The sequence below is a fragment of the Drosophila kikkawai genome, chromosome 3R (genome assembly GCF_030179895.1).
Source record: "Drosophila kikkawai strain 14028-0561.14 chromosome 3R, DkikHiC1v2, whole genome shotgun sequence".
NCBI classification, from domain to species: domain Eukaryota; kingdom Metazoa; phylum Arthropoda; class Insecta; order Diptera; family Drosophilidae; genus Drosophila; species Drosophila kikkawai.
In genome coordinates this window covers 21,271,137-21,293,743 of record NC_091731.1, presented here as the reverse complement: position 1 = coordinate 21,293,743, position 22,607 = coordinate 21,271,137, and the positions used below count along the sequence as shown (strand labels likewise).

The following is a 22,607-nucleotide window of genomic DNA, read 5'->3' as shown; positions in this document are numbered from 1 at the left end:
ATGAAAGATTGCAACTGCTTTGTTGACTGCCTCCATTAGCTCTGATTACAAAGAATTAAAGTCAATTTGAAATGCTAAAAAAGAGCAGGTGATCCATTAACATTTCTCCATTTAAAAAAATAAAAATAAGACACTTTGTGTGTTTTTTATATTTCTCAGAATAATTCTCTTTATTAGTTCCATTTCTTTCCGTGTTTTTTTGTATTTTCTTTTTTAATTTTACTTAGGTTTAAGTTTATCAGTTTTAGCGATTTCTCATTTATCAGATATACAGATATAGTCTATATATATATATACTCATTTATACTTAAGATATATTTTGTTGTTGTTATTTTTACGACATTGCTGCTGCATCATTCATTAACTGTTATATCTTGTATATATATATATATATTTTCCTTCGATTTCCCTTAGATCTACGCATTCATTAATAGATTTGCCTTTCGCGAAGAATCTGCCAAATATTTGAAATTGTTGCTTGCTGTATCTCTCTTTGTTTCACTTAAAGATTTCATTTACTGATCCAAAACCTTTTTAATTTGTTGCTTTATGAATTGATTAATTGTATTATTGTGTTTGTTTACAAATTATCATAACGAAATAAGCACACACAAAACTGTTTTGTTATTATTATTATTACAATTTACTTGCTGAGTTTAGGTAGTTACTGAGTTTTACTTTTGAACACTTGCTGTGACTTTAGTTAAGGTTTTAATAACTATTGTATGAACCAACCATATACTGCAAAGCGGATCCCCAGAGCCACTAAATCCTCCTTCCCCGATCCTCCATTATCCTCGATCTCCTTCCTCGTATCTATTCTACTTAGCACCTTGGCTTGGCTTGGCTTCTTGGGTTTTCTTTTTTGGAAAGCAGAAGGGGGAATCTCTTTTTTGCCAAATTAAGGTGAACAAATAAAACATGCAATTGTTTTTAAAAATTATATAATCGCCATTTATTGAACATTATATCTCTTGATCTCTTTAGTTAGCTATATAAATCTTGAAGTTCATCTGGGTTTTCTCGTTCGTGAAATTTGTTGTGGTTGCTCTTGTTTTATCTTCTATTTTTTTATTGTATTTGTTTATGCATTTGTTTAAGTTTAATTAAAATAGTTGTTGCTCTTATATACGCTCAGATCTGAGGGTCATATATATATATAGGTATATATGCATGTATATATCTATTTCTATTTAGATTTTCTAGCTTTACCGTTTCTGTGTTTTAAATATATGTTCACTGTTACCACCTCCTACTATCGCTCTCTCACCTCACCTGGTCGCAGATATTCTTCGCTTTTAATTACAAATTACACATTAGTACAATATTTATATACGCATAAAGTGGCTGTAGATAGATTGGATGCATTCATAAGGTTCATAATAATAATATCCCATTCATACGCTTATGTCAACTAATTTCGTTTCGTTTCCGTTTCCGGTTTTCCATTCAACAAAACAGTGTTCACATATTCCAAAAAAGGTAAGAATCGAAACAATCATCAAATTCGGCTAGCAATTGCAAAAGATTCAACACAAATAGTATTTTTTTTTTTGCGGAATAAGATCCGGATGGTTGGGTACTGGATCAGGATTGGGTTCAGGATCAGGTTGGGGTTGTATGTGTGTGTATGTGTGGCTTGATTAGCTTATAAGCGCAAAAGTGACTAAGAGGTGTGCACACAACAAAAAAAAATATATATAAATCATAATTAATAATTAATGGTAATGGTAAATATTATTAATAAGAAACTACTAGAATAAACGTTGGTTGGTTAATAATAATAAAAGTTTTTTATTACGCTTAGTTTTATAATTATTATTTGCCTTTTCACTTTACTCTTCTTATTTGTTTCGTTAAACATATAAACACAATTTCAACTAAAAGCACACTAAAGCATTGTAAATTATGGTAAACTATCGTAAATTATTTTAAAATGAAAACCTACAACTATGCAAAGAATACAGAAACTTGTTCAAGTATATAATATTACTCTTATTTATCGTTTGAAGTTATTACTGAAACATTTTGTAAACTGTGCTGAACTTGTATTGTTATTTCTCTTAAAATTCTTCCCCCGTTTTGCGTGTGTGGTGTACAATTTTACTAATTAATTTTAAGGGTTTTTATAATGCGTTAAATTATGATATACGTATAAAATGTAAAGTGGTTGCCTTTTCTTTATGGTGGATAAATTAAAATTAAAATGACATTTTGCTGTTCTTGTTGCTGGTTGCATCCCTAATTTCTCTTTTTTATTTATTTCTTGATCTGTACACTTGCTTTTCATCTTTCGGTAATAATTAAATATTGAAGTCGGTTTCTAGTTGATGTTTTGTTTATTTCCCTTCATTTCCATCTCTCTGATTTTGTACAATTCAAATGTTTTGACTAAACACTCCTACGGCTGGACTTTGACTATTGCTCTGTTGCTTAGGAATCTTTGGCGCCCAATGAGGGTCTCTATGAGATGTGGTGACCCGCTTTGAGCCCCAGATTCCGCCCATCAGCCTGTAGCTAGCCTTGCCTCTGGTGACCAAGGGCACTTGGCTAGCTAGAAACTGATCTTATTTGCCAGTAATCAACCTGGTTTTGTGTCTTGTCTGAAAAGTGTGGAGAAAGGCGTTTGGTTAAAGGCGAGTTTGGTGTCGGCTTTCATTTTGCTTCTGTTCCTGCGAAAGGATAACGATTTCACTCAGTTCTGTGTGTGTGTCATAGATTATTGGTTGGTCGTGAGGGAGTTTCTTTTCTTTCTTTTTTTAATTGTAGAATCAAAATTTATTGCAATATTTCCATTTGTTGTTATTGATAAGTTTTTAGTTTTACTTAAAATTTTGTTTTTGTTTTTGATTTTTTTTTTTTCATTTTTGTATTTAAGTTTTAGGGGGTTAACAACACATTATCGCTAGTTTTAAATTTATATTTGCATAGGTGTAAATTGATTTTAATAAAAATTGTAAATTATTTACTACAGAATGAAGAGAAAGCGGAAATAAAAACTGTTTGCTTGTTGTGTGTGTGTGTGTGTGTTTTTAATATAAACAAAGAAAAACTAAATAACGCTTAAAGCAATAAAGAAATCTAAAGACGAACCATATATATTTATTGTGTGTATATTTTGCATTTCAAATTTTTTGTGTGTTTGCTGAATTTTCTTTTGTAACCACTCTCTTTTCGCCCTTTCTATATTTATAGAATAAGTGTTGTTTTTTAGCTGGTTTTTAAATCTTTCGCTTTTCGCCTTAACGTGCATATACCAAAAAAGAAAACTATACATGTACATGTAGCCTACCAGTTATGTAGATGTAGTAGAGATATAGTTAATATTATGCATATAAAATGTATATAATTCATCGACAAAATTAATCAAAATTAAAATCAATTCAATTTTATGTTAGAGGGGGTGGGCAGGGAACAGGAGGGGGGGCCAAAGGTAAAACGTAAAACGAAGAAAAAAACGCCGCTTGCACTGCATTTGCCTGCTTTGATTCACTAATTAATTATACATAATTATATATTTATATATCTCTAAATTAGGGAGTTGTTATGCTCCAAGTTGCTTTACACTAAACGCGCCCTGCTCTCGCTCTCTCTCTCCCTGGCTTAACTCTCTCCTCGCTCGCACAATTTCTCTTTTCCGCTTTTATCTTGGCTTGGCGTGGTCTTGGTTTTATAGCAAACTGTTTTAAGGAGCTCTCTCTCTTCTACACAATTGCGTTATTCTTGGTTTCTTTTCTTCAGGTTTTGTTTTGTTTTTTTTTTTACATTTTTTTTTGCTTTTGTTTTATGGTGAGGGTTTTGTTGTTTTTTTACGCTTAAATTTTGCATATTTTTTTCTTTCCTTTTTCTCTTTTTAATACATATACATAATTAATTAATATATATTTGTTTTTTGTTTTGTTTTTCTTCTTCATTTTAGTAGCTGATAATTAAGAATTGAGAAAGAGTTGGTTGGTGTGTGTGTTTGTGTGTGATTGGGGGGCTTGTTAAATTTTGTTCTTGAAGTTTTTTTTCTATATGCTTTCGTACTTTTTCTTATTTTTTTTTTATTATTTAATACACTCCAACAAATTACAAAAACAAAAGACACACATCGTCTTACTTAAAAGCTGTTGCGTTGTATGTAACATGGTAACAATGGTTGATTTTTGTTGTGTGCTTGCTTGTCGTTGTAAATGTGGCGGTGTGTGTGTTTTTAGCTAAATACAAACAATTTGCAAATTGTATTTTTTTGGAATAACAAAAGAAAAATAAAATGATTCAACACTAGTCGATGAAAGGTGTTGTTGTTGTTGTTCTAGCAGTTGTAGTTGTTGTTTCCTTCAAGACGGTTTCATTCAGCCCCAGCTCAGCAGGCGACCAAGGTCCATCGGTTGTTATTGTAGTAGTTGTTGTTGTTGTGCTGCTTGTTGGTTGTTCCATGTTGCTTGATGATGGATGGATGAACGATGTTATATTGCTGCCGCTTCCAACAATTGCCATTCTCAGCCGTCGTGTTTATTTGTATGCACTTTGCTCTAACGCTGTTACACGTCTGGTTCAAGATGTACAAAGGTGCTGCATGCTTGCTGCTCCTTGTGCTGCACGTGGCTGATGGGTGGCAATGCTTGCTTCTATCCTTCACCTTGTTGTTGAGCATCGAAATGGCTGCCGTTGTTGTTCCAGGTTGTTGCTACTGCAGTTATGCGGGGTATTTGGTTATCGTTTCTCTGTACTATTGTTGCCTTTGCTGGTGTTTACATTATAATTACAATTACAATTACAGTTTATATCGATTCATATAGTATTATTACTCTCTGTGTGGATTTGTGTGTGTGTGTTTCTTTGCTCTTCTTCTTCTGTTGTTGGTTGTGGGTTGTTTATAGCGTAGCATATATATATACTCTTATTATGTTTAGGTTGGTTATTATCATTCTACGGCTACTGTTTACTGTTACTGGCACAATATCGAAATTCAAATCTTTTGAATCTTCTCGCCAACGACAACCGGATTGTTGCGCCGAATCTCCTGTGCGCCATGCTCTCTATAATCGAATGTGCAGTTATGTTTATCAGAATAACGATGCACGGCACAGTACAGACCGCCGCAGCGACACTGGAAACCTATAAGAGAATATAACTCATTAGTAATTATTATATTTAAGGTAAGGAAAGTTTTACTCACCGGTCAGGCCAACCTTCTTGCGGCACTCGCCACATCGGTTCTTCTTCTTTTTGGCATCCTTATCGTCTTCCTTGTCCTTATCATCCTCCTCGTTGGCCGAGGCGGCTGCTTGTGTGGAAGTGTTTGGACCAGTCGCCGATGTGATGGCTTCGCTATTGACTTTGGCAGCAGCGGCGGCTTCATCGGTGATTTTCTATAGAGAAACAAAAAGAAAAGGAATGTTAATCACACGACAAAAATGCATGACAACATCACTAGCACTAAGAGCATCATCATCATCACCAGCTAAAGTCAGCTCTTTGGGAAGGGAAACTTGTACAACTACTTAAGTTTTAAAGGTATTAATCTAAGCTTTTTTTAATTAATTTCTAAGCTTCTAAAATATTCCCCAAATATCAGTTCCTGAAGTCTTAAATTTTTTTCTATTTATTTCCAAGTTATATATGTACGTCTTCACAAAATTTTTCCCCACTATGCATTCTCCTGGTCGTCGTTGTCCTCATCAAACTGCATTGAAAAAACCTTGAAGTGATTTCTTTCTTATTATTTGTTTTTTTTTTTTTTATTTTAAAAGCAAATGCTAGTGAGCTCGAAATGTTCTCGGTTTGTCTGAGAATGGTGTCTCTTTTTGGCGGTTGCCTCTGCAGCGGTGGTCGCGCCTGGGCTCCCCGCCAAAAATTCCTATCGTACCGACTGAGTTGGAATCTATTTTGTGACTCGCCTAGCGGCTGACAGAACGGACAAGAGTGTCGAACGATGTGCTATAGATGATGATTACCCGCTTCTTGGTCACACGAGCTATTGAATTTGGTGGCGTCGGCGGCCTGTCCCAAACAATCTCGCCTTCATTGGGTGTACCACTCCGGCCACGTTTTCGCAGCATCGACGGCGACTTCTGCTGATTCTCCCCGGAGTTCTCCGACTGGTCGTCATCGCCCTCAGGCTTTTCCATAGCCTCGGCGCCCATTCGCTGGCTGTGGTTTACGTCGCTTCAGTCCAGCTGTCGCCGCCGACAATGTTTTCTTGTGCGTCGCTAATCCTGCACTGCTTCCTGTAACCGAATGGGAACTAGCTCCCAGCAACTTTTGCTTGCTGCCGCCGCCAGCCTTGCTGGTGATCACCTTTGTTGTGGTCTTGACACTTTTCCTGATCCGACTGCCGCTGCCTACTTTGCCCGCTGTTCTAACTACTCCTGCTGTTGTGGCTTTATCCAACTCTACAGCAGCAGATGGTCTGGTTCTCTTGGCCTTCCGTTGAAGGGCCGCTGCAAGAGCAGATTTCCCAGTTGCCGGCGAAGATTTCCCCACAACGTTGAGGCGTAGAATACGGGGTGCTGGTGGTGGTGGTGGTGGTGGTGCTTTCAGGGCTTCCACATCAATGATGGTGTTAATATCCTGATTGCTTGTGGCGAGTATGCCACTGGTGTCTGGTGTTATGCCACTGCCACCGTGGCCACCTTCCCGACGGGATCGAATCCGCTTCAGTGTCTTGACCCGCTTCTTCAGCTGCAATTCTCCAATTCGGGCTGACTTCTTGGCAGTGATGGTGGTATCCGTAGGTTGTGCGCTAACATGGGACGAAAATTTGACGCGCCGCTTGGTCTGGTTACAAGGATCCACCCCCTTTCCCCCGCTTAACGCGCGTTTCGATAGCGAACTCTTCTTGGGAGCCAACGTTGTCTGAATAGGGATAGATGGTGCTATTGGGTGGGCGGCAAGAGCTGGCCCGGCACCAGACACCTTGGCAGCAAGTCCAACGGGAGCTGTAGAGGCGACTTGCAGAGCAGAAAGGCCGGTGGCTCGTCGGAGGGGGCGTGGCGGCGGTACGGGGGGCTGGCGAAGAGCTGTTGTTTGTGCTGCAGCATTGCGTCAAAGTGGAGGAGAGAGGTGTAGGTGGGAAACGAGGTTAGTGCGTCTGGGCGACGCCGGTAGACCCAGTAAGAGGAGTAATCAGTAGTACCCTTTGGGTCCGCAAGCAGACTCTGACTATGGAACATGCCCAGACTTGGCGAACCGGCCAGCCGTCCACTCAGATTGGTGAGCGCACCGGCAGTGGTTCGCTTGGCCGAGGCACTACTGCCGATCGCCGGCCGTCTTCGCATAAGGCGGCTCGCTGCCGAAAGGGTAGCAGGTCCAGCATTGGATTTGGATGCAGAAACTGGAGTGCGTTTGGGCGGCAGGACGCGACCCGATCTCTTTTGAGGTAAGGCACCAAAATTAACCATCTCGGCGATTTAAATGTTTTTAAATTTCGAAATAACACAGAATTTAGAGTCCGAGCCAAAAGGAATGCTTTACACTAATATCGAATGGGAATGCCAGTTGAGTGACATTAAACTGAAACGAGAGGTTGTGTGATTCAGGGGGGTTTCAGAGGTGACTTAGAGAGAGACACCTGGAGCACAGGGTCTAAGGAGCTCTAGTCAGAAGAATCGCAAATTTAAGGTGATAATATTAACCAAATGGCTCGTAAAATATAAGCAAATTTATGTTATTCAGAATCCTAGCAACTCCTTATGTCTATCTAGGCCATCTCTAGACCCTTCACCTCTCCGCCAAGATTTTTTTGAGCTAGGTCCCGCAGCGATTTTCCAAGCATATTTTCTTGGATGGTGTCTGGAACTCAAGTAGACTTTACCTTATCTAAAGTTGCAACAGCGTAGCTGGTGGGAGTCACATCAGTGTCTTACACACACATCAACATTAACACAAGGAACACACAGAGAACTAATGGAAAAGTGCAGACAACTCCTTGGATATTTCCGACTTCTTTTCACGCAAACAACAAACAAAATATGTTGAAACAATTTTCACTTAAGATAACACTGAATTTATGTCCAAAAATCAACAGAATTTGTGAGTAACTAAACGAGTCCGAAGTACACTACATATATATGGGGGCATTAAATCCCAGGCTAATCTGATTATTAAGAAAATTTAGGCCCAAGTATATCGAAACTTGTATCTTATAATCCTTTATAATTTTTTGCGAGGAACCAACTTTAAATCCTAACCACTAATTATTTATATTAATATCAAACTCTAAAAAAAATTTCCCAAAGTAGTTTCCTTATATCCTACAAGTCCTTCACACTCACCTCTTTAACATCGTTGTGTGGCTGTTGTAAACTGGTGACTGTGGGCTGTGCGGTGTTGGTGATTGCAATGGCCGGACTGAATGTGGGGCTAGGTTGTGGGCTTGGAACGGAGACAGGTGTGCTGCTCACAGGTGGCTGTTGCTTTTTTCTAAGCGAGTCCTGTTGTGGGTGAAAATGTGAAAACAATTAATACAGGGGGACTCTTGATAGAGATCGTATTAAGAACTTGCCTTATAGCATACGGAGCAGAGACCATCTGTGGCTGGGTTACCATAGAAGCCGCAACCAGAGCGGCACATGGGTTGCATTGGGTTGGATTCACGTTCCATGGCTGGCTAGAGCGCCTCTGTGAGTGTGCTGATGCGGATTGGTTGTTTCTCTCTGATTTTACTTTCGCCCAGCGAAGTTTCCTCGGCTTCTTCCTGCTGTGTGGCAGCGGCACCGGCGGCTCCTTTCCTTCCTGCTTGGATTTCAGTCGTGGAAGCGTGCAATTTCAAATTGGCAACGTGCAACGTACTAGCAACTTGCAACTCGCAACTGTTGTTTTTATTTTTGCTGTTGATTTGCGGCGCTCAGTTTAACTGTTGTTAAATCAGTTCGTCCAATTATTAGGCTGCGCTTGTGTTTTGATTCGTGACTGCAAATAATTCGCGGTACGAGCTGCAAGAAATCGAAAGAAGAAACGTTAGTAAAGTTTATCTTGAAGCAGAAATCTTAAATGCGAATGGTTTTTTTTAATGGTCAAAAATTTTAGAGCTCTTTTATAAAACACAATTTAAATTTATTCATATTCTAAATTGATTTATTTAAAATTAAAATTTATTTTTTAAATATAACTTTTTGTTAAAGTGCTTGAAATTTGTTTTCTTTTTCCTTTCAATTTCTATAAAGCAAAATTATGTTGGCAATTAAAGTGCATTACAAAGATTGATATTGATTATTTGCAACAAAGTTGCATTGAACCGCATTGCAACACTGCCTATAAACAAAACTCACACGCACACGTAGGAAGTATATATTGTACATACATATGTATGTTTGGAGGTATAATAAATGTTGCAACAAAAAAAGGCAACATGACAAGTAAGACTATGTTGTTTGTTTTTTATTTATTTTTTCTCTCGTTTTGCTCTCTTCAAGGCTGTCAAGCATATCGCACAAACACACTCGCAGCTGCGAGAGAAAAATCAAGCCTAAACCAGTTTTCCCACCAAAAAATAAATAAAAATAAAAATAAAAAAAAACGAAAAAGAAACAGAGAACGAGCTCTGTAGTAAGTGGTAGTAAAGCAAACGAGTTTGGTTTTATGTTTAATGAATTTAAAGCAGCCTCACACCTAACGGTTCCACCACAATTTGATGTATATTCCCCGAACACATCCAATTGTTTATGCCGATCGATTAAACAGAGAATTCCAGGCAAGTATCGATTTATCGCGATCAGTTTACTTTCCCAAAAGTTGCACAGTTGACGTGCCAAACTGCACATCCATCAGAAGACCACAAACGGAGTGAGAGAGAGTTATGGGCGAAATCGGAGATATACACATAGCTACAATGTACACTCGAAAAAATGAAACAAAGTTTCCCTTTTTAAATAACTCTATATTTTGATATTTTTAAAACGAATAATAAATATTTCATGAAAGTAATAGTCTGAATCTGAAACGCAATTAAATATTATATAGTATTGCCTCAAAAAATTCTCGCCGTGCAAAAAGCAAAGTCAAAACGTAATGGCAAAATGGTAAAAGCCATCCACCAGCCACAAAAACAACAATAAGAACAGCAAAGAAGGTGGAGATTGAACCATCAGTTACATGGCCAACAAAGAAGGAGAGACGGAGAAAGGAAAAGGGCCAGAGAGAAAGAGCGAGGGCAGAGAAAAGAGGAGATTGAGCGCAATAACATTTACTGTTATTTTCAATGCGACGCCGTGGAGCTTGGGGCAAGAATCAAAATGGGTACACGCAGCGCTTACGAATGTATTGGTGTGGATGGCGGAGTGGGGATTCTGTTATAAAAATTTGACCTTAGTGGTGAGAAACCTAGCAGCGCCACTCTGCTGTTACAACAGGCTGGCATAAATTACAAACTAGTAAATGGCTTAAATTACTCTAGGGGGGAGTTCCCGTATTGCACAACTTTTGGGGCCAACCGCAGCACAAAAACTTTTACCCGAATACAGAGGAGGCTTTGGTAAAACATAAAAACAAAAAATGGCCTCAACAACTTTTACATTTACAACGTAGCATGGGGAATATGTTTCTTTTTTTAGAGAGCGTAACATTTGCCGTGGTGAGTTTGGCTTTTTACATCAAGGTGTACGAGGAGGCGGTGGTGGAGGTGACATATGAAGCGAGGTAAGATGTTTTACATTAGCACAGCGTTTACATACAGTGAAGCCTTTTTTAAAGTTACGTGGAATATATACATACAGCTACAACTTACTGAAGGGATTCGTATTTAATGATATAAGTTTTTAAAGAAAGAATGATTATGAAGATTTGTATTATCACATCTGAACATCTTTGCCTTGCGTTTTTCTTCATTGAGTTGTTTTTGTATAGTGGGCGCAGCCATAAATAATTTCGTTACGTTTCCTTTATTTTTACTTTGAATTTTGCTTTTGAAAAATTATTTTGATTTATAGTCAAGCAAACAAAGTGCAATGTACAAGTTTGGCTGTTTGTGTGTGTGCTCGATTTCCTGCTGTTGTCATTTAATTGCAAAGCCAAAACAGCTGTCCTCCGCCTCTCTCCACCCCACACACACATACACATACACTCTCGCAGGAGGTGGACTAATCAAAATGTCAACAATAAAAGAAAAAATTCCCCACACAACAATTGGCAGGCCAAGCGGGCAGAGAGTGAGAGAGTGGCAGAGAGCGAAGTTCTCCCACTCTCCGTCTCTGTTGAAGAGAGTACCAGGCTGATGTACGTAGATGGATATGTACATACATATGTACGTACGTACGTCAACAAGCACGCGCGGCTGCTGTGGCCAACAAATAAAAGCTGGGCATATGTATGTATAGAGTTTATTTATTTTGTTTTGTCTTCATCCGCCGCCGCAGCCCTCCCCTTTCCCCGACCCAACGACCTCTGCTATTTTTAAGCGAATTCGTTTTGTTATCTGGCGAGCGTGAGTGAGTGGCTGTGTATGTGTGTGCGACGTATTCGTAGTTGTTGTTGCTGTATGTTAAAGTGTTGGCCATTAAAGCAAATAGGAAATCATATGATTCTTTTGGGGCGAACTTTATGACGACATCACTAGACATCAGCGCGTGACGTCATTATTTGTTGACATCCATCTCGCTCTAGCAGCCGATAGTCCACCAAATGCGCATTTGTGTGAGTTGCATAAGAAAAAATATAAAAAATAAAAATAAATGCAAGTGCTAAGTGCAAACCAATTAGCAACAATGAAAAAAATTTGCGCGTGGTTGCTACTGCAAAAAAATACAATGAAAGAAAGAAAAATGTAGAAACAGCATTATTATGCAAGGCTTGGGCGATAACAGCAAAGTGGGAGGCTAAAGCTGCTTTAAATACAATTCTAGGGTATTTTGCATACTTATTGAGCAACTTGTCTGATTTTACACTGCGAGAATATGGCACAATATAATAATAAGCTTAAGAAAAATAGATTTAATATTTTCCAAATTTCAATTCTTTTCTCTCTGTGTATTGTTCTATTTATCAAGCTCTGCGGACATGAGACCGCATGGGAATTGATGCGGCTTGTAAACTTGTAGGTATCAAACAGTCGACTACAGAAACCGCTTGGTAGTTTGAAAACTCTGATAAAAGGGCAAAGAAAAATAAAATGGACAGCAGTAAACAAATTACACACACACACACACACACACAGGTTAATGTGCTGTTGACCTGCATTCAAAATACTGAAATTTACAACAGGAAAGAGACTCGAAACGGAGACGACGATGATGATAATGATGATGGGCAAGCATAAAAGGTAAGAGAGAATTCCAAAACAAGAACAAGAACAGCAACAACCGCAACAAACACACCGCTCGCCGCGCTTCTGACTCACATTTGCATATTAATGAGCGCGACAACAACAACAGTGATAAAGGAGGAACAGTAACAGCAGCGACAACAACATATGCTGATGAAATGCAACAAAGAGACAACATCAGCGGCTCGACCGCGCGCATTGAATTATTAAACTTTAGTAAAATGTGCGCAAAAGGAGCGCTGAAAACAGATAGAGACAGCGACAGCAATGGAGAGAAAGAAAGAAAGAGAGGGAGGGCGGGAGAACCAAGCCAAGATGGCTGCTCCAAGTGGAGAGCTCAGGCTTAAGCTTCGACTTCAAAGAATGTGGAGAGCTTCCGGTCAGTCATTCAAGCAGCAGCTTAACCCCTAAGCCTTCTTAACCCTTTGCTCGCTCTTTGACTTAGCATAACCCCTTTGTATTGTTTTATTATTAGACAAATTAATATTCCTCTTTCTATATTTAATCCTTTACGAAAAAACAAATTAATGATATGAAAGCGATCGATTTCGGATGCCACTAGCAATAAAAGAAAGGATTTCTAGCCCTAAAAAATCTGTAGAGAGTTGTAACGAATAATGCCTATAGATATTCATATCTGAATTGCTTTAAGATTGTTTAAACAATCAATCAAAACGGTCTGGATGCACAACATAGAGCGTGTCAATAGAATTGGTTTAAATTTAGACTTGAAGACGAAAAAAATAACGGAAAAGTTGAAGAGAAAAATAGGAGAAACAGAGTGGAGGAGAGCGTGAGTCGGTGCCGCCCATCATTAATCAAAATAAATTACAAACTATGAACGGGCGAGAAATCATATGACGACTACATTTGAGCAGAACTCAAGGAGTGTTATTTTGCCATAATAAATGATCGCTTCAAGAGTCGGGACCAGACCAGTCCAGACAGCATCGCCGGCCTCTTGTTTCCGGCAATTTTTTTTGCGAAAAAAAAAAAATTTTCAAACCTGAACGACGCCCCCCCCGAAAAGTAATACGAAAATGGATGAGAAATAAACCCATGAGCTAAAAGGCTAAAATAAAAGGCTGATACCAGACATCAGGGCAGGGCAGCTTAGGATTAATACTCTGTACATACCAAATGTGTATACATATGCGGCAAACAAAACCACAAAAAAAGCAAGACAGCGCTGGGAAACACCTGTTCAAAATTACACACGGAGCGGAGCTGGGAACCGAACAACAAAATGCTATGCGATGATGTGCGATAGGTCAAAAAACTCGGTGCGATGTGCACATGCCTGGGTTTCGGATTCGTATTCGGATGTGAGAGTACAAGTTCAAAAACAGAGGGTTGTTCCACCGAGCCCACCTATTGATTTGTTTCGCTTGAAGACAGGAAAGGCAGCAGAAAAGGGATGAGGTTCTGGAGGGTTAAAACTGGACATATAGTTACAGTGTAGCTTCCTATAGATGAAAACTACAAGGAAAGTAAGATTGTCATAAAAAGAAATCAAAACTGACCATGATTTCTATAGGTGCGTGCTGGGAACTTCATTTTGGTATGTCCTCTTGAAGGAGTTTCGACTGTACAGCGATCGCTTGCGTGGCAGGATACAAACAAATAACAGACGACACAGGCTGCCCTGCGGACTTGAACTGATTTCACCTTGAACCCGGGACTGTTCTTTGGGTCCAATCCAAGCCCAGACAAAAGCAAAGGAGAGGAGTGGAGCGAAACGGAGAAGGAACCACAGAAGTCAACAACAATGGCGGCCATTACGGAGGATGAGGAGCAAACACACAAATGTACACAAGATGCGAGGCACTCAACAAATGGCAGCAATAAACAGATTGTCACATTTAAGTGCAGACTGCGGCAATCGTTATCGAAAAGGCTATCGTACGCTACGAGTATTTACCTATCGAATCGCATCGAGTGGGCTTCCCCTTTCCTTTTCAGCTCCCTTTGTTTTTGAGTCAACAAAGAAACGACGACAGTCATTAGTTTTGTTCGCTGTGTATTTTCGTAAAACAAAAACAAAAGCGATTTTCTGTAAATAAAAATAGTTTGCAGTATACTATAAAACACACACCAGCTTACTCATGGATCGATTTATATTGCCTGTATTTTCAAATGTATTTTCCACGTGATTTAATGGACACGTTTAACGTTCAAATAGCAAGTACGTGACGTAATTTTTCTTGTTTTCTTAGAAATAATCATGTGTTTTCAAGCTGGTAAAAATACACTTTAGACAAAATACTCTTTATAAATGACCGTTAATAACTAAAAAAATATTAGCACATAAAAAAAACAAAGTAAAGTATTATTCTGGTTTGAAGTATAATTTATCTTTAATTTTTAACGTGAAGGTAAGCTTTAATAACTGACCTTGGCCGATGCTAATGTATCATTTATTTATAACTAAGGGACATTGATTGAAGTGATTTTCACTCGACCGCATAATTAATTAACATGACTAAAGCGGAATTGCATTTAACCAGAGCGAACCCGTTTTTCTCACTGCTGCTGACCGAACTCGTATATTTAAAAAATTCATTTATAAGAATTTACGAGCGCCAATAATTCACAACCATTTTTTATGAATTATGTGCATTTGTGTGTGCAGCAAAGGCAATGAAAGAAGGCAAAAAGCAACAGAAGTAGCAGGCAAAGGCCATAAAAATAAAAATAAAAGGAGCAGGCGTTGGCCGGAAAGGCTACAGAGAGATGATAGAGGGGGAGACACTGGGGCCTTGCAAAACTCCTCTCTTTTAGCAGCGAAAGTCACCACAACTTTTGCTCTCTTCTCCTTCATTCTTCTCTTGTTTCTACACTGCCTGCTACAGGTCAAAAACTACAAAAAAATAAATAAAATACGAAGGAGAAGAAAACAAATAGCAAGGTGTGCAGTTACAATGCCTGTCAGTCTGCGTGCAAGGGAGAAGAAGATCTTTTGCCCCACCTCCCCACCCTCTTTCTTACCCCCTAGCAATCCCTAAATTGTTATAAAGTAGTTTTCTCAGTTGCTTTTTACACACATACACGCACACTGGCGCATAGCAGACACTTGAAGATTAATGAAAATCGCATGGGAAAATGAAATATGAAACGCTCCACAAGAGTAGCTCTGCGGCTCTCCCTCTCCCCTCGCCAGCAGGACGCATTTAGTGTAGGGAGGAGAGCTGGAGTTGGTGAGTTGACAAACCAAGAAACCAACCACCGCGATGATAATGAAGATCGTCATATGGGGCAACGCTGCAGGGGAGCTCCGCAAGAAGTGCAGAAAGAGGAGGAGTAACAAGAGGTGGGACAAAGGCGAGGTAGTGAAGTACTGAATATTAGCCAACGTGTGAAGCGGAACTAATTGGCAAATTGATATTGCAGCAATAAAACGAGAAGAATTACAGTGTCATTACGTACAAAACCGAGACGTCATATACGGTCACACAAAAAATAAAATAAGGGTATATTGTTATATTATATTGCTTTTCACAGATATGGTAAATGGGGAAAATGTATTAAATTTTGTATAACAGTCACATGCTTATAGCCAATAACTATAGTTAGTAAAATTCAGTAATAATTTTAGATATTTCAAAAAAACCCGAATGAATGTCAAGCCATTGTGTTCCTTTAGAGTGGGCCAACTCAACACAAATTGCGTTACAGTGTGGAAATGTGGAAAATGCGGGCAAAAAGTCAGGGGTAAAAATAGCGCTGATGTCGGAGATGTTGCAATAAAGTGAGAACTAAGTGACGAAACAAATGGGCAAATTGGTAAAAAAAACCTGAACCCACTGTACCTCGAAGTCGCTGTTGTTATGGGCTTTATGGGCTAATCAAATCACCCAAGCAGACAGCCAGCATTTGGAGCCGAAGCGGGTAGCGGAGTGCAAGTGGCAGTGGAGTGGAGTTCGTAGCTCTGGTGTTATGGCCGCGATTCAACAATCCGCACACACATCGCCGAAAAGCAGGAGAAACCAGTTTTATAGAATTCACAAAAAGTAAGTGCACAAAGGAGCAAAACAAACAACGAAACGAACGCAAGAGAGATATATCCAAGACAAAGAAGAAGTAACCAAGCGCGATCCAATCTGGCAGGCATTATGTGTTGGAACAACAAGCAGCGAAGGCCGTTCAAAGACTCTTCTCTCTGAGCTTTTAAAAATCGACTCAACTCTCGTCTCGTCTGCAGACTGAAGACTGTGGTCATTTCGATGACTGACTGACTGACAGACTGACGGAAAATGCGAAAACAAAAGCAAAACAATGACAGATGCGGAAGCCTTGAGTCATGGGAGTGGAAGATGGATTTAAAGCTAGATGAAAATACAGCAGAGCTTCCTTAAACTGAAATACTTAGATGCGTGATAAAGAGACCAAGCTGGTAATTATATATTTCAGTAATTATATTATTATAATACTTTGTTTTACCATTTAAATTATAGTTAATATTTTATCATAATCATTTATACACAATGTATTCTGCAGAACTATTTTCATTGAGCTATTAGGATTTCCTTTGTCTTTTTAGGGAGGTTGGCCTGTAAAACGAGTAATATTCGTTTAGCAAACTGCCATTTTGTGCTATTGAACTTTGCCGTTGGCGCTTGAACTTTGTCGAGGGAACCGAGAGAATATCTCCTCGAGTTCAGATGGGATGAGTTCAGCTGAAATGAGTTTGAGCAGCTGAAGGCTGCTGCAGCTGAGTCAGAGCCAAGATGAAATGATGACTTTGTTTTGGGCGGTGGCGTTTCCATTCGTTTACATTATAAAGCAGCGTGCATCGTTGGTTTTATTGATTTATGCATTACGGATTGGCTGTGGTTGCTGCTCCTGCTTTCCTTTCTTGGCTCCTCTTGGACGCGTCTTTCAGCTGCTTTCATACGCTCTTCTCTTCGGCCAAGAAAGGCAATGAACTGAAGACCAAGGCGAGACAAAGAAGTCCAGTGAACAGGGCGAGGCAGTCGAAGGAAGCGCACAAAGGAAAAGGCAGGGCCAGGAAAAGTTTCGCTTTTCATTTTGTCTGGAGTAACGGTTCATGAGCGGGGCGGGGCAGGGCGGTATGGTGCAGGGAAGTTAACGGTCGCCATGGTTGCCAGATGTGGTGAATATGCGCGCCACAGGCACAGACAGGCTTGTGTTTGTCGGCGCTTAGGAAAATCTAAGGAAATTAAAGGAAAACCAGTCGATTTAAATTGCTGGCGAGAGCTTTTTCTCCTCTTTACCATCGGGCACAACTTTAATTCGTGGGCGGGGGGCTAAAAACCAATCGGGCGCCTAAATCGATTCCCACCAGATGAAAGAAAAAAATGAAAACCTGTACGGCAAATTGAAGAGAAAATTGAAAACAAGGAAAAACAAACTAGGGGGGAATAGATAACAATAATAGGGAGGAGAAAGGTTAGACATTGCAATGGGAAAATCGATGTTGGATAGAAAATTTGTGGCTCTCGACCAACCAACCACAAGGTGAGCCAGTTGTTGGCTTTTATTTTAGTTGTTATTTTTTCCTTCCCCCTGTCGCTTCTCTTTGTGGCTTGATTTTGTATATTATTTTGTTGTCTTGTTTATTCGTTTTTGCGGTTTCCTCATACACAAAGCCAGGAAATTAAAATTGCATTAAAGTTGAAATACGGCAGCTATGTATGTTAGACAGACAATCAAGGACTAGCAGCCAAGGATAGCCCGCTACCATTGATGGGCAAAATAAATCAAATAAAATAATACGGATTTAGGTGAAATTTATGAGTTGACCTAAATATTTTTGGCACTATTTTCGTGGTTCTGGTCTATTTTTATTTGGTTTTCTCCCAGAAAATAAACAACGATGTACACATAAATACATACACATTTTTGTGTATATCATTGATAAAGAAAATTCTGGGGATAAAATATGCAAGGGCCCATTGATTGATGACATCCACTCACTATTAATCCAATTTATGCAGACACCAAATTAATTTACATTTGGGATCTACGCCCGCATTTTATCGCCGTAATTGTGTTGCCCGAAAAAAATCAGATTTATGTGCATACTTAATGCCCATTTTCATTGGATATTCGAAATCGAGGTACAGCCTGTACACCCAGCACATATGGATGAATGGAGAGACAACAATAACAAAAACAAGAAGAAAAAATTGCATAACTTAAAAAAAAGAGAGATACACGATAAAAACACAACGACAACGGACAAAAAGAAGATCAAGTATAGAGGATTAGAGTACTATAAATAGCGCTCTGCTCCGCACAAAACATTTCGAAAACGGCAACAAAAGATAATGAAAAGGCCCGAAAACGAGACGTTACGATCCGATACAAACCGAACAGAGCCGAAGCTCCGATCGAGATGCCATATGTTGGGTGGGTGGTTTGGGGTGTTCTGGGGTGCGGGTGCTACGGCATCCATTTACACGCGACCTATAAACAAACCCAAACTGAAAATGAGGCCGCGGCCATTCACGCGTCCAACGTCAGACGTCTGATATTTTTTTCTATACGCTTATCAGTCCCGAGTCTGATGCGTATTTGTGTGTTTATATAAAAGCATTTAGCATTTGCCACAACAACAAAATAATAGAGGGGAAAAATAAAAGGCGTAGCGCGGAATGGGGAAGGGGGTACACACTACGGATATATATAAATGATAAATATATGTATATCGTTAGTACGTGAGACGCTCGGCCGTTTGTTTGTTTTTATGTTTATTAACTCATTTTGATTTCCCCATTTGTTTTTTTTTTCATTCGAACGACAGCAAAACTTGTTTAAAAGCGCTGCTGCTCTTTTGTCTGTTGTTTTTGCCAGAATTTCAATTTTTATAATTTTAGATATTAAGCGAGAGACAACGACACGTGTTGTTGTTTTGCGACTTTTGCCAAGAATCTGAAGCAAACAATAGCTAAGAAGGGGGATTAGTCATTTGGGATCGGGAAGGTTCTGCAAACATTATTTGTGGCAAACAATTTCCCTTACTCACTTCTAAATGACGTGTATAGCTTTCATTTAACGGCTCCATGAATCACTAGCGTGATTAAACAACAAACACGCTAGCAATCAATAGACTTTGAACTTGAATGACTATTGATTATTTACAAGCAAAGGGTTTATACCATTGAATAAATTATTTATTAAAATTATTTATTGAAATTTCTTTAGATTAATTTTTTCTAGAATCATTACAACTTAAAGAGATTTTTAGGGTCAAAACCGATCAATTTAATACGCTATTACAATCTCTAGTTGCATTGGCTATTATTCTCCATGTGAGGCCAGATATCAATTGCCAATTTCAACGATAAAACTGCCTTGAACAAAGATCAACGAAAATGAATTCAAGTGTTTCCTACTATGCTCTATCACCGACTATTATTTGGCTTTCTGATTCACTCGTAAACATGTCTGCTTGCCGAGCCAATCAAAAATAATTAGCGCTCGAATCGTATTCGCTCTCTTATCTCTCCACACACAATTCAATGGAAAATGGCGAAATGGGACGCAGAAATTTCAAGAAAGTCGTTCAATTCAGGTACAGGTTCTGAGTTACCGAGAATAAAGTGCGATTGCGGCTGACGTGTGGAAATTCTCTATGTACATGCATGACAGAAAACGTGCCCCGCGGAGATACAAAACAATAGCTTTTTATGAGAAAACGAAAAATAAATAAAAACCAAAAAGTTTCCGATTAGCAACGACACGTGTGGGATGCAAAAAGCAACACAGAAAAAAGCAAACAAAAATGCAGCAAACACACAAGCCACCAATATGTACTCTTTTATAATTGTTACAAGGTGAGCTGGAGTTTGTAAAGAAAAAAAAAACATAAATGGCAAGTAGTGAGTCACCGAGAAAATGAAAAGGGAATTGAAATTGGGAAAATACAAATCAGCTAAGCGAGCACCCTACTGTTTCTAGGGTTGTCATCGCACCCGAAACCCGTATGCAGCTGCTGATAAGAATCCGTAGATAATTCAAATTCGCTATATAAATATGTTTGTAAATACGGGTCTACATGAGTCATCCGAAGTGAGTGAGCAAAAAATTCCAGTCACGCACTGCAGGCAAAAAGTAAAAATAAAATGAAAACAAAACACAAAAAAAAAGTCGTGGAGTGCAGATAAAGAAATTTTAGTTAGGGTCGGCGATAAGGCGGAAAATGTTGCCTAAATTATGCGATATCTTCTGTCAGCATTGGAGCGTGTGTGCGGTGGTGTGTGTATGTACTTGAGCTATCAGTCATTTGTTTTCCACTTATCAGCAGGCGACGTCCTTCGCGGTTGGGTTTTCGCCTCAGTTTAAGTTTTTTGGCAAGTCGTAATATTCCGTTGGCAAAGTACCCAAAACTAAAAGTTAGACAGCAGCTGCTGTTGGCTGCACACAGCGAAAAATATTAACGAAAAACGGATACGAACTTGATCAAGGTTTAAGTTCAGAACATTTAGATAAATGGAAAACAAAGTACGTAATTGTTAATTAATTATGTAGTAATCAGTTTTACAAAAATATATTTTGTTGAAAATAAATTATATATTCAAATGTCTTTATCGGGAAATTGTTTGAAAGAAAGAATATTAAATATCTGAACGTTTCTTCAATTGGGAAACAATAAATCCATTTTCCGAGCTCTTTTAACTGCTATTTATTTATTTTTCCTAAATTTTTTGTTTCGTATTTCGCGCGACATGGCAACGCTAGCCAGACATACACACACTCACGCACATGTGACGTAGGCTCGCTCGTGTGTATTGGTGTGGCTGTGGTGAAGAGAGTGTGACCGTGGGGAATTGATGGTGGTGAAATCGCAACGTAGGCGAGCGAAGAGGAAAATGAAATAATTTATAATTTTCTTTTTTCTCGATTGAATTCACTTACTTTTCCAATCCGTTTCGTGGAAATTACACAGGCTTGAAACAAAAACTCAGAGTTTTTTGTTCGGATCACAGTTGGAAATTATTCGTTTTGATGGTTTCGCAGTAATTAAATTGGTTGCTAGTAATTATTTAATTTTTTTTTACAGAGAATTGCACAGGGATCGTTGTTGCAGGAGAAGGGGCAAATAATATATCACAAAATGGTGCACGACGCAGTTGTTTTCTATTCTTCTTTCGTTTGCATTTGCTTTTTAAAACGGTTTCTCTCCGTTTGCGAGGAACCAAGCAGGATTTTCGATTTTCCTTGGGCACAACTAACTAACGCACACGACGACACGCAGAGTGCAGGAGAGCTGCGTCCTGCGGTTTTTCTCAGCTGCGAACTGCGAGCTGCGAGCGAAACGCTGGCAGTTTTCCGATTTCGGATTACTGATTTTCTGATTTATCGCGGCGCACACACCAGCGAACAAGGCGAACGGGCGGAGAGAGAGAGGGAGGGGAGCGCGATTTCTTTACTTTATTCTACAGTATTTCTTTCGATTAGTTAGCAAGTCGCTGCGCTGACGATGACAGTTGTGGGTAATTGTGGATCTGATCCTATCCTCCAAACGCGAAGTGAAGTCTCCAACTGAAGTCTCGAACTGAAATGAGCAAGACTCGTCGCGTTTGCAGCCAGCTCGTGGTGAACTCGGCACAGCGCTCTGCTGGCTTCAATCTAGCGGTGCGTGCGTGAGCGGCGGTTGCCTCTGGTCGCGGTGTAAAACAAGGCACGAACTATGTTGTGGGCGTAAAGTAAGACATGATTTTAAACCATTTTAGATTGATTGATTGATTGGTTTTCCATAAAAATTGTTATATTTTATAATTTATTATATTATATAATTAAAAAATACAAATATTAAGATTAACTAATTTGATAATTAAAATACATATATTTAATCTCCAATGATATGAAAGTAAAACTTTGTTTTCCTTTTTAAATATTCTTGAGTAAATTATATTTTGCTTATGTATATTCGCTAACATTTCGTGACACGAACTTAGACCCAGCTCACTCGACCATCTCTACAAGAAAGAAGCGCTGTTAACTCGGAGAGAGCACCGTTGGCTGGTGTGCGAGTGCACGGGGAGGGGAGAGAATGACGGGCTAAAAAGAAATCGCCAGAGAGATGGCAAGTAAGAAATAAATTAAATGTGATTCGAGCAAAGATGGTCGAAAATGCGTATTTCTACTGAAAACCACGACTATGTTAAGTAACAGCGCCCGTTAGCAAAAACAGTGCAAAGTGCACACACAATAAGACGAATGAGAGGAAGGGGCGTAGGAGGGAGAACGACGGAGAGAGGAAGCAGAGACAAAAGACCAATGCAGCGACAGAGAGCGCAGGGGGCTGTGACTAAATTAAAACAGAGTTCCTGCCAAAAAGCAGCTAGTATTTATGCTTACTGGGCGTTTCGCAAACCTTCATATGCGCTTTTAATAA

General features: G+C 39.2%; 2 protein-coding genes and 1 long non-coding RNA gene across 5 annotated transcripts; 1 reads left to right on the top strand and 2 right to left on the bottom strand.

The window, feature by feature from the left end:
* Nucleotides 1–927: 927 nt before the first annotated feature.
* Nucleotides 928–21,744, bottom strand: drn (doctor no). Of its 3 annotated transcripts, none has more exons than XM_017164950.3 (5): nt 21,125–21,744; nt 8,492–8,921; nt 8,262–8,420; nt 5,165–5,357; nt 928–5,103 (listed from the first exon to the last, which is right to left on the bottom strand). In XM_017164950.3, exons 2-5 carry the CDS (start codon nt 8,588–8,590, stop codon nt 4,955–4,957), a joined length of 600 nt encoding a protein of 199 aa, XP_017020439.1. In that variant the 5' UTR covers nt 8,591–8,921; nt 21,125–21,744; the 3' UTR covers nt 928–4,954. The 3 variants fall into 3 exon arrangements, with proteins under 3 accessions (XP_017020439.1, XP_070142656.1, XP_017020440.1); XM_070286555.1 differs by lacking the exon at nt 21,125–21,744 and adding an exon at nt 9,258–9,366; XM_017164951.2 differs by lacking the exons at nt 8,262–8,420; nt 8,492–8,921; nt 21,125–21,744 and adding an exon at nt 5,943–6,131.
* LOC108073374 (uncharacterized) lies at nt 5,697–8,050 on the bottom strand. The gene is made up of 3 exons (XM_017164948.3): nt 7,802–8,050; nt 7,124–7,500; nt 5,697–7,019 (listed from the first exon to the last, which is right to left on the bottom strand). The coding sequence occupies exons 2-3, from the start codon at nt 7,386–7,388 to the stop codon at nt 6,103–6,105; spliced, it is 1,182 nt and encodes a 393-aa protein (XP_017020437.1). The 5' UTR covers nt 7,389–7,500; nt 7,802–8,050; the 3' UTR covers nt 5,697–6,102.
* Nucleotides 10,581–16,628, top strand: LOC138928774 (uncharacterized). Its single transcript, XR_011445122.1, has 3 exons — nt 10,581–10,623; nt 12,184–14,429; nt 15,888–16,628. It is a non-coding gene; the product is annotated as an uncharacterized lncRNA (long non-coding RNA).
* Nucleotides 21,745–22,607: the final 863 nt, after the last annotated feature.